Raw genomic sequence first — 18,531 nt, 5'->3', positions numbered from 1 at the left:
CAGTGCAAGCACTTGCTCCAAGTCGGGCTTGCGACCTTCGACCACGACCCATAAGACAAAAATTACCAGTGTGGGGTACGACCCATATTGGAGGCGAGCTTTTAAGCTGCTTTTCGCTAATGAACACACTATATTCGCCTCTACTTAGGACTCTATAGGCTTGTACCTCTTCTTCAGGAATAAGCGAGGGATCATAGATATCGCTATCTAAATCCTCTATGGCTATCGACAAAGGCTTCTGATACGAGGTAGGACCAGAGTAGGGGGAGCGTGGTTCTCGAATGGGGTGGAAACCCAGTGCGCTTCGAAACATTGTTTGGAATGCTCGAGCTGACCCTTGGGAACTATACGGTAACACCAGATATGGAATTCCCTTATCCGTAGTATGTGGCATCAACCCACACACCCAACAATTAGTAGTATTAACCACTAACTGATGCTGATGGAGGAGCTGAATAAAGGAATTGTTGCGAAATTCTACACGTCTAGCCTGCTCGTGTTCTGGTAACATGTGAAAGGAATGGGGAGAAGCAGTAGAGGTAAGATTAGGGTAGGGAGTAGGAGTAGGTGTAGCAGGTAAGAAGTAAGACATCGTATAGTACACCCCACCCGCCAATAATGCAGAAGCAGTCAAAAATAACACAAACAGTTGGAATATAAAACATTTGGTACGACTGAGTTGCTGCAGCTTGAGTCGGTACGCCTTAGCTCCCTCCACATCATTCAACTTCGAGAATGCCATTCCCTACGACCGTCCGCAACGTTTCTTGACGCACTTCGTTCTGTGTAGCAATAGTCAACCCCTAGGAGTTCCCAGGGACCGACGGCCTTTAACCTAGCGTCAAGACCTACTATCCAGAAGGAAGTACGCGCGCGGCCCTACGGCCTTCAATACACAATATGTATATACAAACACAAAGTCTCTCGGCTGTAGAAGTAAAAAGATACAAGGGAGGAAGCTCAATATATATATATATATATACAAAAATTATAGTGATACGTATGCTCAAAACTGATCACGGGAAACAGGGATAATGCAGTCGTTAATTCAGCAAAACTAAATATTTTTATTTGTCCTTAGTGCGAGATCGCAAAGAATATCGGTGTTTCCCGGGACGTGTCTGCTCGTCGAACAAAGGATCCGTTGAAGAGACAGCGTCCTGCTGATCAGTCGATTGTTCTGGTCTTGAGTCTTTTGCTGACAATTGTTCAACAGTGTCTTTCTGCTGCGCTGAGGATTCTCCAACAGGCTGCGCGTCGCTGAAAGGTACAAACGCCGGCAATGTTTCTGTTTCTGTTGACGCAATGCCTTTCCTTACCCACGGGTCTGCCGGTAAAGGGATAGGGACTCGCTTCGTATGGGTGGCATGCACCCAATTTTTACGCCCCTCAAGACGAACGGCAGTCCTCGTGGCCAGGAGCACCTGGTAAGGTCCGGTGAACCTCGGGTCCAGATTATTCTTGCGTGAAAAGTTGCGTGTCACCACCCAGTCTCCAGGCTGGAGCTGGTGGCCTGGACCCTCCGTCTGCGTCGGCAATGCGTCGTAAACCTGTTGGTGAATTAACCTTAGTTTAGCAGTCAAGTCATGTAAATAGTCAATCAACATTGGATACTCAAGATCAGAAAACATTCCTGGCCTAGGAACCCCCCACACATTCGCAGGACGGCCGAACACTATTTCGTAGGGACTAAGCCCTATTCGGGAGTGTACAGTCGCCCTAGTTGACAGTAATGCTAAGGGCAAAGCGTCAGGCCACGAAAGACCAGTCGTAGCCTGAATCTTCGCTAGCTTTAGTTTAAGGGTGCCGTTGTACCCTTCAACCAATCCAGCTGACTGGGGATGATTGGCACTGTGGAATTTTTGATTTATTCCAAGGCCCTTACACACACTCTTCATCACACTTCCAACAAACTCACTTCCGTTATCTGACCACACGACTCTAGGCATTCCATACCGAGGAAAATATTCCTTCAATAGGATTTTCGCAGTAGACAAAGCAGTATTGTCTTTGAGAGGATAGGCCTCAATCCATCGGGAGAATGCGCAAACCACAACTAAAACGTATTTCAGGTTATTGCATCGCTCCATATGGATGAAGTCCAATTGAATCACCTCAAAGGGATACGAAGGGGGAGCAAAACTGCCAGGAGGAGTTGGGGTTCCTTTGCCAGGATTGTACATCATACACACCATACAATTCTTCACCAATCGTTCAGCACATTTCGTAATTCCATCATTCTTCCACACAGGCGACAACAATTTACAAATGCCTTTCACGCTAATATGTGCTAACCCATGTGCCATTGTCACAACGGCCAGTACATACGCATCAGGCAACAACCATCTTTTCTGATCCGACAAGTCAATCCAACAACCACTCGCATCCAACTTTCCCGTACTTTCTTTCCACTTCGCCTTTTCAGTCTCGGTGGCCTCATTCTGAATTTCTTTCACACTTTCAATGGTGTCTTCACACATACTCGATTCCGTAGGCCACCTAACCGAACTCGTCACATACATTCGAGTACTAAGGTTCCGGGCAGTCTCCTTAGCAATCTCATCTGCAAACGCGTTACCACGACCAACATCATCCGTCACCTTACGATGCGCACTACATTTAACAATCGCAACTTGCGTAGGCAGCGTCAATGCATCCAAAAGATCATTCACAAGCTGGCCATGCTGAATCTTCGTACCGTGCGACGTCAAGAAACCTCTCTCTCGCCACAATCGTCCAAAACTATGCGCTACACCAAAAGCGTATTGGCTGTCGGTGTACACATTCACACGTTTTCCTTTCGCCAACATACACGCTCTAGTAAGAGCAATCAGCTCCGCAGCTTGGGCAGAATTCTGATTCAATCTTGCAGTCTCAACAACAGTATTCAATGTTACAACTGCATAGGCAGTAGTCACATCACCATTCGACAACTTAAAACATGACCCATCCACATACAGAGTGCCATCCGGATCTTCCAATGGGGTGTTTTTAAGGTCCACTCGACCTTTTGTTTCCTCTTCAGTCCTCAAGTAGCAGTCATGTTCTGCTACTTCATCTGACTCTGTGTTAATTGGTAACAAAGTTGCCGGATTTAAGACATTACAACGTTTTATCTGAATATGGCTTGCCAATAACGTCAACTCGTACCCAGACAACCTCGCACTCGTCAAGTGCTGAGTTTTCGTACGATTTAAAAGAGTATCGACTGCATGCGGAACCATCACCGTAAGCATATTATCCATGACCAATCCTGCTGATTGTCGGATGGAGACCGCAGCTGCCGCAGTTGCTCTCAAACAACTCGGCAATGCTCTAGCTACTGGGTCCAAGGTCGAGGAAAAATATGCACATGGACGTTGCTTACCACCAAAAGGTTGCGTCAAGACACTCAAAGCACAACCTTCTCTCTCGTGAACATATAATGTAAACGGCTTGCTGTAGTCAGGGGTACCCAACACAGGAGCCGAACACAATGAATCACGTAATTCAGAAAAACTTTTCTGACATTCTTCCGTCCATGGTAAAGGAGTCGAAACATCCTTGCACGTAAGAGCCACCAATGGTTTCGCTAGCAATGAAAAATTAGGAATCCATTGCCTGCAGTACGACGTGATACCTAGAAAGGCACGCACATCTCTTTGGGTTTTTGGCACAGCCATTCGCGCAATCGCTGCAATTCTCTCTGGGGTCAATCTCCTTCCCTCCTTTGACAATAAGTGACCTAGATAGGTTACTTCTTGACAACAATATTGGAGTTTAGAAGGGGACACCTTATGATTTAGCTCACAGAGATGTTGCAGCAATGACACCGTAGCAAGTTTGCAAATGTCCTGAGTATCGGCAGCCACCAATAAGTCATCGACGTATTGGATCAAGGCCGCACCAACCGGCAACCGAAACGCATCCAGTTGACCCTTCAAGGCTTGACTGTAAATCGATGGACTTTCACAGTAGCCCTGAGGAGCGCGTTTGAACCGGAAACTTCGTCCACCGAGAGAGAAACCGAAAAGGTCCCTGCTCTCTTCGGCAATCGGGATGCTGAAAAACGCATTTTTCAAATCAATCACCGAAAACCATGATGCAGTAGCTGGAATCAGAGTCAGGAGTGCCGTGATGTCAGGCATAACAGGGAATTGAGGAACCACAATTTTATTCACCTCCCGTAAATCGATAACAAAACGATAAACAGGCGGTTTTGTAGGATCTGTGCGTTTAAGAATAGGCAGTACAGGGCTATTGCACACGTTTCCCCGAGTCTCTTCAATAACATCTTTCTCGATCAAATCATAGATGATCGCCAACAGCGCTCGTTCACCGTCAAGGGAGATACGATACTGGGGAATACGTGGCAATCGCACATTAGACTTCAACTGAACAACATAGGGAGAGATATCCAGTAGGCCCACGTCATTTGGACCCGTCGCCCACAAAGACGCAGGAAGAGAACTCAATTCCGGTGGAAGCTTATCAAGAGACAAGTACATAGGAGAGACAACCCTCTCTCCTAACGTAAGCTTTACACCCGCAGGAGAACAATACAAAGTTGCATACAAACGTTTAAGCAAATCCAGGCCCAAAAGATTCTCGCCACAACCCGTGGTTAAAATCAACGGAGCTTCTAGCTCACGTGGCCCAATTTGAAGGGGCAAAGGGCGTGAAACTGGATTGCTAACGGGGGCGCCAGAGAATCCAACGGAAACATTTGTTAAGCCAGACAAAGGTGCGCCAGGGAGTTTCGAATGCATGATAGAACTTTTCGCTGCACCAGTGTCCAACAGAAAAGGCTCAACGACGCCCGATGTAGCAACTGCGACGTAAGGCCCTCTCTGATCAACCGGAACTGATACCACTCCCTCTCCTTGTCTTTGGCTGTCCTAGTAATTACTGTCGTCAGTTCCCTGATCGACGTAATAATCGTCTACATTGTACTGCGCAGATCGTCCTTGCGATGATCCACGTTGATCGAAACAGTTATTAGAATTAGATGAGTTATCTGAGCGATCATTCTGAGCACCACGACCTCTACCACGTGGCGCCTGTTGCGGACCACCACGACCTCCCTTAGATGAGTTACCGCTATTACGTTCATTCAAAACAGGGCAGTTAAATTTAATGTGTCCCTCCTGTCTACAATAAGCACATTGATTGTACCCTAACGATGATCTTTGGGAGGAGGAATCATTACGCGGCTGTGACCGATTCGATTGCGACTGCGATCGATTCTGTTGTGAATTGTTCTGATTTGACCGCGGAGGATACGCTTGTTGCAACAACACTTTAGTTTTCAGCTCTTTCGTCTTTTTGTCAGCACGGTCATTCTCTTCTTTCTCTCTATTCTCATAATATTGTGCCGTAGCCAATATCTGAGCTGAGGTGGAAACGGCCCATGCACTCTCCGAATTTCTCAATTTATTGCTCAAGTCGGGCAATAAATTTGAAACAAATTTATCCACAAACAACCTTTGACCACCCTCAGTACCCATATCCTGACCACTATGGTCAATGAATGCTTCCTCAAACCTCGTAAAGAAGTCGGAAACACTCTCATCTTTCTTTTGCTTACAAGCTGACAATTTGTCCCAGTTTACCTTCATAGCTGGCATAAGAGTTTTCATTAACGTAATAATCCTTTGGGGAAGGTCAAGAATCAACTGGTCGGGTTTAGTAGCAGCTACTTGTCCGGCGTCTGCCGCTACAATGGCAGCCCAAGCACCACCTAATTCAGCCGGGTGATTTTCATGTCGAATCTTAGCCCATACCGGTTGCGGTACTACATTGCCAAACAACATATCGATATCGGCAAGGTTCATTATCGTAGCATCTACGAGCTGCGATAATTCTTTGTAATACCCTGTAGGATTTTTGCGAGGGTCAGGCAAAGATTGCTTCACCTGTAACACTTCCGAGCGTTTCCATGGAAGATGTATCCATATTCTCTGGAAATGCGCCAATGTCGGAGGATGAGCATTAGGATCAGCTGGTACCCAAACCGGCGGAACTTCGCGCATAGGATATTGGCCAGATTCATCTGGTTGTTTCTCAATATCCTCAACAAACAATGCATGAGGTATCGGAGCGGGGCGAAGAGACAACAACCGCTCAATAGCACGTCGAACATTAGTATCTACTATCAGTCCATGTGAAAACTGGAGCTGAAGCTCAGACAGGGCGGTCAGTACCTCGTCAGGCGCATCGGCCGCTATCTGATCATGAAGGAACTTACACATTTCATCAAACACGTATCTTTGGGTTGGTATATTGAATTGACAAAACGTTTCGAGGACAACACGTGGTGGATTTCTCAGCGGATTTACCATCCAACCCATCGCCATATTATATAGCGCAACGCGTTCCCTGTTTCCAGGAAGCTGACTTCGTCTCTGAGGACCATCGAAACCAGCGGACCCATGAACAGGTCCGAGCGAATGAAAGAAACTAGCCGCAAGAGGAGAATTGCGGCTACGGGTAGAGGGAGAAGAATAAGACACAGGGCTAACAAGAGAAGGAGTAGAAACAGTAGCAGCGACAGGGGTTAACAAAACAGGAGCAGTAGCGGGAGCAGGAGTATGTGGAAGCGGAGGAGCAGTAGGGATAGAAGCAGGCAAAGGAGCAGGAACAGTCGGAAGAACGGGTGCAGGTTGAGGAACAGGTGGAGGAGGAATAGGTGGAAGAACAGGTACGGCAGGGACCACAGGAGCTGCGGTACCCTGTACGTACGGAGGTGGCGACTTCATAAGATAGGACATTAAAGGATCCTCAACTACCTCTTCCTTCTTGTCCGACTCCGTAGGCAAAGCAGGATAGCATTTATCTATGGTCATACGCTGTAGTCTCTCAAACACTTCCTTATCCTTATCCTCCTTATCACGCTGGAACTGCTCAGCTTTCTTCACTATGGTAGCAACATTATCTCGCTGACTACGTTTATTCTGTCTGATTTCTTTCTGTCGGGCTTCTTTGCGCCACAACCGAAAGGCATCAAACATGGCCGGCCTTGATTTTCGTTCGAACAACTTCATTTCTAGATTATCTAAGATTGACGCCTCGAAGCTACCGTGAGGTGGCCAACGAAGGTCGCCGTCCTTCTTTGTATATTTAATCCAATAATCGTTAAAGGTAATTGGGCCTAGCCCATGTTTGCTATATAGATCATAAGTAGGAGTTCCAACCGGAGGTATCGGACACGAGTCCTCCAGTCGGGAATCCGCACCACAAGGTCTGAAACAACTAAACAAAGTACTGCGACCAGGCATCTTGCACACTAGCGGAGTTTCACAAACTTCAAGGGTTACAGGATTTACCAAGTCCCAGCAACGAACAAAACCCTCGGTTTTTGGCGGCTGCAGTCGTCAAACAACACAACAAAGTACGCTAGCAAAAGTGTCACCGACAAAAACACTCACACAGCGTGTACAACAAAAACACTCGCTAAAGTGTCAACAACCAAGAGCTATGGGAGCGACCCACAAATACTTAACTCAAAAATCGATGGCGTCACCAGGAAGGCCCGTCAATCGTCTCGCTATACCAAGGTCTACGCCAGGCGCCAAAACAGGTCTACAGTCAGGGCAGCAGTCCGTTGCAGCCGTCCGGAGGCGGGAATCTTCGCGGGAAAAGTCTTCGGGCCACTTGTTTCGACAACAGGATCGATGAAGCGGAGTGCACCTTCCCTCGGAGATTTCACACGAAGTTCCTCACGATCGTCGGGCTTGGACCGGTACCACTGATGCAGCCCCACGTTGGGCGCCAACTGAAGGACTGGGTTCTGTAAGACCCAGCGGTGCCAGGGCACAACACCTAAAACCTTCGTGGGTAACCTGCTCCGGCGTACAAGTCACAGAGACACGGGACACTTCCTTCGGCGTCAAAGATTCAAGGTTTATTTGCTGCAGGGAACACAGAGATCACGACAAGTACACAGCGTGCAACTTGGGGAGACTGCTTCAAATTGGTTCTGTGGATCGCTCCTTTTATACAGTTTTTACCCATAGGATAACATTGAACACAAAGGTTTACAACCCGGTTCTCACAATTATCCCCCAGAGGGGTCGCTTTGGTCACTTTGAAACACATGAGGTCCAAAACATAAGTGCGGAAACATTTGGCGGTTCCCAACTGTAAAATCCCATCTTCCCACTATTAGCAAATTCCAATCAGCAGTAAAACAAATCGAAATAGGGACAAGGACAGGTGTAGAGGAAGACGGAGACAGTGGGGAGATCGGAAAGGGTGTAAAAGGGGAGGTAACGGGAAACACGAGATGCAGGCATCAAAGGGACGTGCCTAATGAGATGCACGGCTGAGACAATAAGCCCGTGCGGCAAGATGAGCCTCATGCGGCGTCATCTGCCTTACAGTAGCATCCCCCTCGTCATAAAGACACTTACAAAGAACATGTGTCTTCCGCAAATATCTTGGGAGTCCCAGGGTCGCGAAGCGGACAACGTCCGTTCGCTGGCTACTTGAGGGCAAGAGACAAAATGGATGCCGTATCTAAGATGGAACCCGTGGGTACAGATGAAAAACCCACATAACAAATGAACGGTTTAAGCTAGCACAGCGAAACTGCGCACACTTACTAAACTCGTCATTTGCGGTTCATAGATACCAGACTCGACTATATTCGTGCGAGTCGAAAGCACCACTTACAATTGTCACGGAACCTCAAGGCGAAGACACTCGACGTCGGGGAGTTCGTCGATGTCAGGAAGAACGACGTCGAGAAGATAGACGTCCAAGAGGTCGACGTCAAGGAGGGAAAAGTTGATGTCGAAGAGGAAGTCGAGGCCCAGAACGGTGTCTAGTGCCTCTGTGGTTAGCGTCTCATCGTCATTCGGAAGTCGAGCGTTTAACAGACTCATCAACTGTTCTTCTAAATCGTGGGGCATATTTACAATGGGATTGCGCCACCGGAACGTCACTTTTTAGGTCGTTTGGGACCCAATGCCCTGCATCATATTTACAAAGTGGCGCTCAGCCACTTTGCGTGGCTTAATGCTGCTTTGTAAATATGGTACCCTTTCATGCAGTTTGATGCGCAAAAGGGGTGTGCAATGGGTGTTGCCACAGCGTTCCATCGCAACAGTTTGATTCATCTGAAAGCCTTAGGGTGAAATTTGTCTAATGACTCAGTTGGCATAATAGTGTAAATCATCCTCTGTTTATCAAAATATCTGCTCTGAGAAAGTGACAATTTGCTAACAAAAGTTTAGATTTTTAAAATAAATAAATTGTTATGTGCAAATCTATGGGTGAAATATGATGTTACATTTAGAAAGATAACCATTCACGTAAACCTTATCGCCCATGTTGAAAACAACATTTAGTGTACTTTCTTCTACAGTAGTATATAATTGACAGTCTATGTTTTATACATTTCTAATTATCTTGCACAACAAGAAATCGGAATGCTATGTGTTTACACCCATTTGGGACAATTCCTGATCCATATCACACAATCAAGTTCTTCTTAACGAAGAAAAGCAGTGCACTGGTCACAGTTTTCAATTAGATTTATATTTGGGATTACAGCATTGATTAGTATTTTTATCAACACATTTCATGGTCATAGCTGCACAGTTGCACTGATTTGAAAGCCTACATATTTCATGTGAAGTGTTTTTTCTCTTCTAGCCTTATGAAATTATTTGCTGTTTTTTCACCATTTGTTTTGTTTAAAATATTATTTCACCCTACAGAGGGTATTTTTGTGTGTACAATTGTTCAATGATTATCTTGTACTTATTACCAATGGTGTATCCTTCACTAATGCACATGGAAGTTATTGTGACGCTATTTCTACTCTATTTTGTATTTATTTTTGCCACATATGTATATTTCCTATCTAATGTTTAATCCTCTAGTCGGCATAGTTTCATTTCAGTTTGCCATTTATGTAGAGGTGTTTCAGTTGTGCTGTGTACAGTGGTGTTTATTTTTCTTTCTCTGGAGCTTCTCTCTTCTATTTTTATATTTTTATATTTTTTCAGATGGGCATGACATAGTTTGGCTCTGTCTGCCTCAATGTCTGACCCCAATCTCTTCTTTCCTAATGGCCTCTATCCCATAGTATTACAATGATTTTGTGTCTCCACGTTGCTTTGTTTTCGGTTATGTCATACTATCTGATACATTTTATTAACTTGGGTCATATGTGTTTTAAAATTATTTTTGTCGTTTGCAGGTTTGTTCTTCTGATATAGTCCATTCCACGTAATTGAACATACATAGATTTTAAATTTGCTTTTACATGTCCTTGCTTTCCTTATGAGATACTGCCTGCCTTTTATTTCATATTCTATCATGTTCTTTGCTTCTTTACAAGCTTTGCATTTTTGGCATTTCAAAAACCCAGCCTGGTGTCTGCTAAGGCAGAAAGATGCTTTGTCTGTCAAATGGCGTTTATGATTTTGTTTCAATTGAGAGAGGCTTCTGATAACTAATTGCTTGAAGATACCATAATAGGTGTTGTATTTATGGAGCATGTTCGATTATGTGACATATTTTTGAAAAACACATCTTGGTTTTGAGGCTTCCTTATTATGTTATAATTGTTGTAATCCTTTCTTACTTTTCTATTGGACCATATTCGTTTTTTAGTTATTAGTGGTTTGTCTCTTTTCATCTGATTGCCTCTCAATTGTGTATCTAGGATAGCCTCTGCTGTTGATTCTCCTTTTGAATGCCATAACTCATTTTTGCTTCTCTTCTTCAACGGTGTAGTTGCTTATTGTTCTTAGTTTTGTCCATATGGTATGCTCCATTAAAATGTTTTAATGGCTTTCTGCATTTAGGACATTACGTGTTGCTGTTGACGTTCTAAATTGTAATAATCAACATTATAAAAATATATGAGGCCCTAGTGGCACTATTGCCAAGCATACATAGAAAGAGGAAAAAACCTCTTGTGATTGTTTCTGTGCAGGAAAGTTTCCCTTCCTGCACAAAAATAATTATCCCTGTAACGCAGACACCCTTGTACCATGGTGCAAATGTGCGTGCGTTTGGGCACAGCAGCCCTTGGTGCGCCAGTACAGGTGAAAAAGGACAGGAATGCGCCGCATCTTTTAGATAGGGTGCATTCCTGTCCCTTTTCTTTTGCCGTAGAGCAGCGCAGGAGGAAGGCCTGTGGCGCTACCCTACGGCAAAAGCTCATAAATGAGGCCCTATACGTTTAATGCAACAAATCCTACTCCAAAATAAATTATATTGTTTAAACATGATGGACATCTTAGTTATAACAAGTTATAACAGTAATTTCTGAGTTTCATTAAATAATAGGTTTATCTAGTAAAGTTGTAAATAAGGTTTATGACTAACTAATTACAACATTTTATAAAAGCGAATGCCTTATTCTGTATTAAATAAACAATCCACACAATTTTAAAATGCCCACATGCTTAGGTAGCACAAATGTAAATGTACTTGTTGAAGAGTATGTGGACAAGTGTTATATTTTTTAAAAAGTGAGATTGTTTGTTTAAAAATGAAAATACTATTCAAAATATTTCAAAATGTAAGTACGTTTAAATATTGCAAATAGATTCAACTTCTTTGACAATCCTAAACATCATTAAAAGCTTTTAAGTAGGATGAAGTTATTTTGTTTGAAAAATATATTTACCAAACAATCTCAACGAATTTAAATGTATACATTATTTATAACATTGAATGATCCATTATCAAAATTTAGGATTTCTGTGGGAGTAGTTGAATAAAACATCCTATTAGTTGAAAGCACTATCATCGTATTTTAAATCTTCCTGAATATTACATTTGTAGTGTAGAATGGATGCTGAAAAAATACCAGTGTCAAAGGAATAAAACTTGAGAAAGAACTTCAATTTAGCAAATTGTATAATTTTACTGCAATGCAGAGTTTTACTTATGGGCGAAATAAATATTTTATCTGTAATTTGAGCCTATTTTGCGTGGATTCTGCTTTTCCTTGTTCATTATTCTTGTATTCGTTTCCCCTTCCCAGTACCTATAAACCACTTCCCATTTTTCTATCAATCTTTCTCTAATCTTTGTCTGTTACTTTGCAGAAGTGTTCTTCCCAAGAGTTTCACCATGGATGATATTATTTTGTGTATATTTGGCTGGAAGCACGATTTGTGTATTACTGGCAATTTTGTACATAAGAAAAAGAAGCAGAAACCGAGGTAAGAGTCACAGCTATAGTGGGGACAGAACTGAATGTAAGCATTAATGGAAATGACCTTGATCAATCCTGAAGTTTGAGGGACAATTCATGGAAGTTTTACTTTTTATACATAGATCTGTTAGTATTTTTTGCATGTATGGGTTGTTGCTGAATTGTCTTGTGTGTCTGTTAAGTAGAGACTTGCTCGGGGAATGGGTGGTAACATGTTCAGGTGAATCCTGGCTGCTACATGTAGGAATGTCACTGCTAGCCTCTACTTCTGATAAGGTGATCTAATGAATTGTGTTGTATTCAGATTGACTTTTAATAATCAAAATAAAGACAATGACTTATTAATGACAATAAAAGACAAAAACATAAGCAATCCATTAGAGATGGAGGAATGCCACCTTAGGTTCTAATGTTCGAAGCTCTAGCTAAATTCTGAAAATGTGCCCTATTGGTAGGGAAGAATTATACCATGGCCATTGTCATCAAACAAGACCTGTGTATTGTGGGGGAGGCTTGTGGAGAGACTTGTCCTTTACAGCATATTTAAGTAATTGTTACGATCTGTGTCATCCAATTTATGTAAAGACCTTAGGCAGAATAGAATGTCTAGTTAACATGAATGTTACATCACATAGGGCCAGATGTAGGAACCCTAATACCGGTCGGTAATGGCCGAAATTACCGAATTTCTGCCGTTACCGACCGGTATTAAGCATTTGGGATGTAGGGGCCAGATGTAGGTCGGTCGGTAACGGCCGAAAATTGGTATTTTCAGCCGTTACCGATCGGTAAATAGGTGATAGGTATGTAGGGGGCATTATTTTACCGAATCGGTAAAATTACCGATTCGGTAATTTTACTGATTCGGTAAAATAAAAAATCGGTAAATTTAACGAATCTGAGCCACCCAGATGTAGGTGGGACTCTTCAGAGTCCCAGGAGCCTTACCGAATCGGTATTTTACCATCAAATCCAAATTGATGGTAAAATACCGATTCCGGTGTGCATGCACATGTGTGCGTGCACACCTATGCCATGTGACAGGCAGACCTGCCCTTAGGGCATTTATACCTGCCACATGGCACCCGAGCCTGTTTTGGGGGTGCGAGAGGGTGTCAAAGTGACACCCCCTGCACCCTTGTAAAAATCGGTATTTACCGATTCGGTAAATACCGAATCGGTAATGCCCATTCAGATTCAGATTCAGATAAGCTTTATTCGATTTTAGTTTAAAAATCATAAAAGCATCAACAATACATAAATAAACACCGTAACATTTCATAAACACCGTAACATTTCATTACAAAGTTAATAAAACAAGATTAAATAGGTATAACGAATCAGCTAATCAATATGCAAAGGTTTCATTATCAGTGAAACAACTCTAAAACAAAAAGTCATACGTACATACTGTGGAGCCGGGGAAGAACATTAAGCAAACCTCTATCAGTAATATACTTATCAGTTACATCCTACCCTGTCAGTTTAGCTCAAACTTATGAGTGGCCTCTTAGTGGTGGGGTCTTAAAAATACAATTTTTGGACAAAAGTTCAAAACCGTTGGAGGCTAAAAGGTTAGTTGCGCTATAGAGACGGGGTCCCCTTCCCCAGGAGTAGTATTTCTTTTCCATTGGTCTATGTAACGGAATATGTGGGGAGCTCGGGTAAAAATCGTGCAAATCCCAAATGCAAATAGTGCCATGTCTTTCTTTGGGGGGGCAAAATCGTAAATAGGGGACAATAGTCCTGTTTTTAAATTTAATTAGCACCAGGTCCCCAGCAATGTCTTTGGGCAGCGTGCCTAACCACCCCACCCTCCTGACACTCAGGATACCACCATCTAGCTCAGGTGGCAAAGGTCTATTGTTTTGTAGCCAGAAAATGACCCTATTTAGCAGGTCCTGCTGTGATTCGTGTATTCCCTGGCTGAGGGCAGGGACCCCAGAGAGGACAGACATATATGGGGCGGCTTCAGGAGGTAAGTTGATACGTGGCATTCTTACCGGAGCGGGTCTAGCCACTGTGTGAGTTTTTAACGCAGGTTTTAGAATTACTTTGGGGCCTGTTGGGGTAGGTATACAGGGAGGCTGTATTTGAGTTTCACCGTTCTTACAAATACCAGACTTATGCTTTTCGGGGCCGATGGGAGGGTTAGGGCTGACGGATGTAGCCATTATATTAGTTGGAGGAGGATACTTTTTGATTACTTCCTCAATGCTAATTAGCCTGTCCCCCAAGTCGTTGATTTTTATGACCAAGGGTGAGATGACAGCTAACAACAGTTGCTCAATTTGGGCCAATAAAGTCAATTGGGGGGACAAGACAGGGTCGTCTAATTTGTCCGCGGCTGTGTCCTCCATTGATTTTGTTAGGTTAGAGGGAGATGATATTGGGCTGGTGCACAGATTTTGTGTACTTGCATAGTTCCCATTGTCAATTTCACTGTCGTGCTTCCCTCTAATGTTGAGATCCAGGGGCGAAGCGTTTACTTGATTTTGGTCTTTATTTACAGGAGAAGCTAGGTCCCGTTGGAAGCCATTAGAAATAACACAGTTAGTGCCCACAGTAGGAAAGGTTATTGCATCAGGGACGTACTTTGTGGCACACAGGGCGTTGAGCTCTTCCCAAATGGACATAATGTCTATGAAAGTAATGGAAACGCCAAAATAGTCAATAAAATTGAAGCATCACAATACCTCCTCCTGTGATAGAGTCAAATGGGGTGGCCCGTCCCGTCCTCCTCAGGTCCTCTGAGGGCCACAGAGGGCCCGCCCTTTGCCCAGGCTTCGCCCGGCGTCCCGCGGAGCGGAGCAGTGCGCTGCTTTAAGGCGCCTCCTGGCGCTCTCGTGATGTCAGAATGCAGCGCCGCCGCTGAGGCTGCCGGGAGATGTAGTCCCGGGGCGGCGGCGCTGTGGGCAGCAAAGATTGACTCCTAGCAGTGGCGGCTGCAGTGGGGGCCTCCTCGCCTCCCCCCTCCAAATTTGTAAGTCTCCCCCTTCAAAGCACATAGGAATGAATGGGAATTACCGATTCGGTATTTACCGAATCAGTAAATACCGAAATCATCCGATTCGGTATTCCAGCACATCTGGAATACCTACATGTCCACCCCATAGATTTACCGATTTTTAATTACCGAATCGGTAAAATTCGGTAATTTTAAATCAGTAAATCTATTTCACCTACATCTGGCCCTAGGTGGCTACATTTCAGATTCGGTAATTTACCGAATCGGTATTTAAGAATTCTGTAAATTACCGAATTCTTAAATACCGAATCGGTAAATTACCGAATCTGAATTTAGGAAGCACTCAAGTGAGTGCTTTTCACCTGTAAGGATTCGTTATTTACCACCAACTACAAGTTGGTGGTAAATTACAAAAACCCTAAAAAATGCAATTTTTTGCATTTAATAACAGTGCCATGTGGCAGACATACATGCCCTAGGGCATGTATGTCTGCCACATGTGCACCCATGCACAATGCAGGGGTGCAACAGGGTGTGAAAGTGACACCCTGCCAACCTTGAATGTTTACCCCCTTTTACCGAATCGGTAAATACCGATTCGGTAATTCCCATTCATTCCTATGGGCCTACAGGCCCATAGGAATGAATGGGAATTACCGAATCGGTATTTACCGATTCGGTAAATACCGAATCGCACCGATTCGGTAATACTAAGGGCCAGATGTAGGTAGGCAAATACTGGTCGGTAACAGCCGAAATTCAGTAATTTCGGCCGTTACCGACCGGTATTTGGAAAATGAGATGTAGGGCCACCTAAAATACAGATTCGGTAATTTTACCGATTCGGTAAAATTACAGAATCAGTAAAATTACCGTATATGTATTTTGCGATGTAGGTAGTGTTAGGGATTAGCCGGCATTTCCTCCTTTCTTTCCTTCCTTGTGCCTGGTAACCCCGGTGTCCTCTTTCTGTTTCCTCCTTTTGGGTAGCCTCCGCCCCTTTTCTCCTCCTTTCCATATCAGGGTGCCGGCGCCTGTGCTCGGCGCTTGGTTTCTTGCCTGGTTGGTTTTTCTACTTACCAGATCGTGTTGGGGGGGAGTTAGCGCTTCTCCCGTTTGGTGTGTTCTTCCGCGTTCGGAGTTTAAACGCTGGAAGCTGTGCCGAGCAGAACGAGGCTTCGTTCTGCTTCCTTGGATCTGACCCGCGTCGGACGCCTTCCCCGCTGGCTGTTCTCCATCGGAGTTGTACGTTGTGCTTCTGCTCGAAGGAGCACTGGAAGGAATTGGGACATTTAATTATTTTGTTTTTGGACTGTGTACTTCCGTAATAGTGTGAGATATACGGCGGAGCCGAATTCCGGGTGTTGTGTACCCGATTCACATCGTTTTGTGAATGTTTGGATTATTTCACGAAGCAGTCCGCTTCTGGCGTTTATCTAGGAACGCGCTTTAGTTTGTGGCCACAATTAGGTTAAAACGTTATGCTATTACAGCGGTTTTTGCTGTTGATAACTTATCAAGGGGTTTTTTATGTCAGACTTATGACTTTTTCCCCCCTATAAACAAACGCTGGGCAACAGGGAGCTTGTTCATTGTGACCTTTTGGACTTCCCACCACACGTCTCCCATTGGAGGATTCTTCTATGTGACACAAGTAAGGAGGGGAATTGGGTTGTGTTGGGCAGTGATAAGGGTGTATAGAGGGGGCAACAGGAGAGAGGACACTGTTTAATGGAGTTGATATTCTGTTCTTTTCTTTGTTTCTTCTATTCTTTTGCTGCAGGTTAGAAGACCTATCCCTATGTGCAAGAACGGGGTCTGCCTAGCTGTAACATAGAAAGAGCCTTGGCGTTTCTCTTTCTTTTTGTTTTTTCCTACCTTCTCCCTTTGTTCGGTCCGCGGCCACGCTGTGACATAAAGGGCGTGTTGCGTTCCGAATAGGGGTAGAGGATTGGGGCCATCCTCGCTTCCGTGGTGTGGGTCGAGTTGGGGGAATTCCAACAGGTAGCACTGTAATCCGTGCTACAGGGCTTTCAGAATTCGTTATTTACCACCAACTAGAAGTTGGTGGTAAATAATGGAAAGCCTTGAAAAAGCATTTTTTTTGCTTTTCTAACGCTGCAATGTTGCAGACATATATGCCCTTAGGGCATGTATGTCTGCAACATGTGCACCCATACACAATTGAGGGGTGCAACAGGGTGTCAAAGTGACACCCTGCTACCCTTCAATGTTTCCCCCAATTACCGAATCGGTAAATACCGATTCGGTAATTGACATTCATTCCTATGGGCCTATAGGAATGAATGGCAATTACCGAATCGGTAAATACTGATTCGGTAATTACCAAACCTTACCGATTAGGTAAGTCAAAAATAGAAATTACCTACATACCATTTACCTACTCTTAAATACCGAATCGGTATGATTCGGTATTTAAGAGTAGGTAAATCGAGATTACCTACATCGGGCCCTTACTGAGTAATTACCTAAATATCATTTACCAATTCTAAAATACTGAATCGGTAAAATTCGGTATTTTAGAATCGGTAAATGTAGTTTACCTACATCAAGCCCTTAATGTTCTCCTGTCAGGTTTTAGAATGTAAGAGTTTAAAGAGTTATTACCTCCCAATCTCTCCAGTCCTCGTCCCATTCCTTAACAAAGTGGAGATGAGCATCTCCACAACAGAAAAAAAGAGCAGGAGAATGCTGTGATACCTAAACCCACCCCCTAACACTGGGAGTACATAAGCTGTACCATCCCAGGATTCAGCCTGTTCTTTTTCTCTGTCTTCTGACAGTATGGTTCTTGGAGTTGTGCTGGTTCTTACCTGTTTACAGTCTTCGTTGGATGTCCTCGTCGGGCTGCTGGGCTTTCCTCTACGTCGTTCTGGCTGTCTCCTGGCCTGCCAGGTTTGGTTGACGGCCAGCCCTTTGTGGCTGAGGCGCTGTTCCTCCCAGTCTCTTACGGGTTCCTGGGCGCGTCTTCCTGTGGCTTGGCCGGTCTGGAAGATGCGCTGCTGTGGCTGTTTGGTGTGTCCCGGTGCCAGTCCTTGTGCCCCTGGGCTTCCTGGCTGGCTGATGGGATCCTGCTGGTGTCCTGTTCTTCCCTGGTGCCGCTGCTGTTTGTTGTGGAGCTGGGGCGGGCCTGGCTATGGCCTCAGAGTGCCGGTTGATGCAGTCTTTTCACTTCTGCCCGGCGCTGGTTTGCTGGAGGGTGCCTTGGCTTGCTGATTGGGGCAGTGGGTGAGTGGTGCTATCTCCCTGCCCCTGTGGTGAGTACCGTGTAGCGGTTCCTTTGCCACTCCTGTTTTCCCATGTATCTCTGTGGCCTCATGGTTCTGGTTGCTGGCTCTTCCTCCACAGGTTATGTGTTCGTCTCAGGAGCCTTTCCTCCCTG

General features: G+C 44.5%; 1 protein-coding gene across 2 annotated transcripts in view; it reads left to right on the top strand.

Moving 5' to 3' along the window:
• LOC147717672 (butyrophilin subfamily 1 member A1-like) overlaps window positions 1-18,531 on the top strand; it is a 148,431-nt gene that overhangs the window by 68,095 nt on the left and 61,805 nt on the right. For both annotated transcript variants that reach the window (XM_086924465.1, XM_086924464.1), the window contains one exon: window positions 12,051-12,167. In XM_086924465.1, the coding sequence (XP_086780591.1) occupies window positions 12,051-12,167 (117 nt within the window). The remainder of the gene's footprint in view (window positions 1-12,050; window positions 12,168-18,531) is intronic.

This window comes from Lissotriton vulgaris, chromosome 5 (assembly GCF_964263255.1).
Source record: "Lissotriton vulgaris chromosome 5, aLisVul1.2, whole genome shotgun sequence".
Classification (NCBI taxonomy): domain Eukaryota; kingdom Metazoa; phylum Chordata; class Amphibia; order Caudata; family Salamandridae; genus Lissotriton; species Lissotriton vulgaris.
Note: the sequence above shows the minus strand (reverse complement) of the source record. Positions and strands in the feature narration are given on the sequence as shown.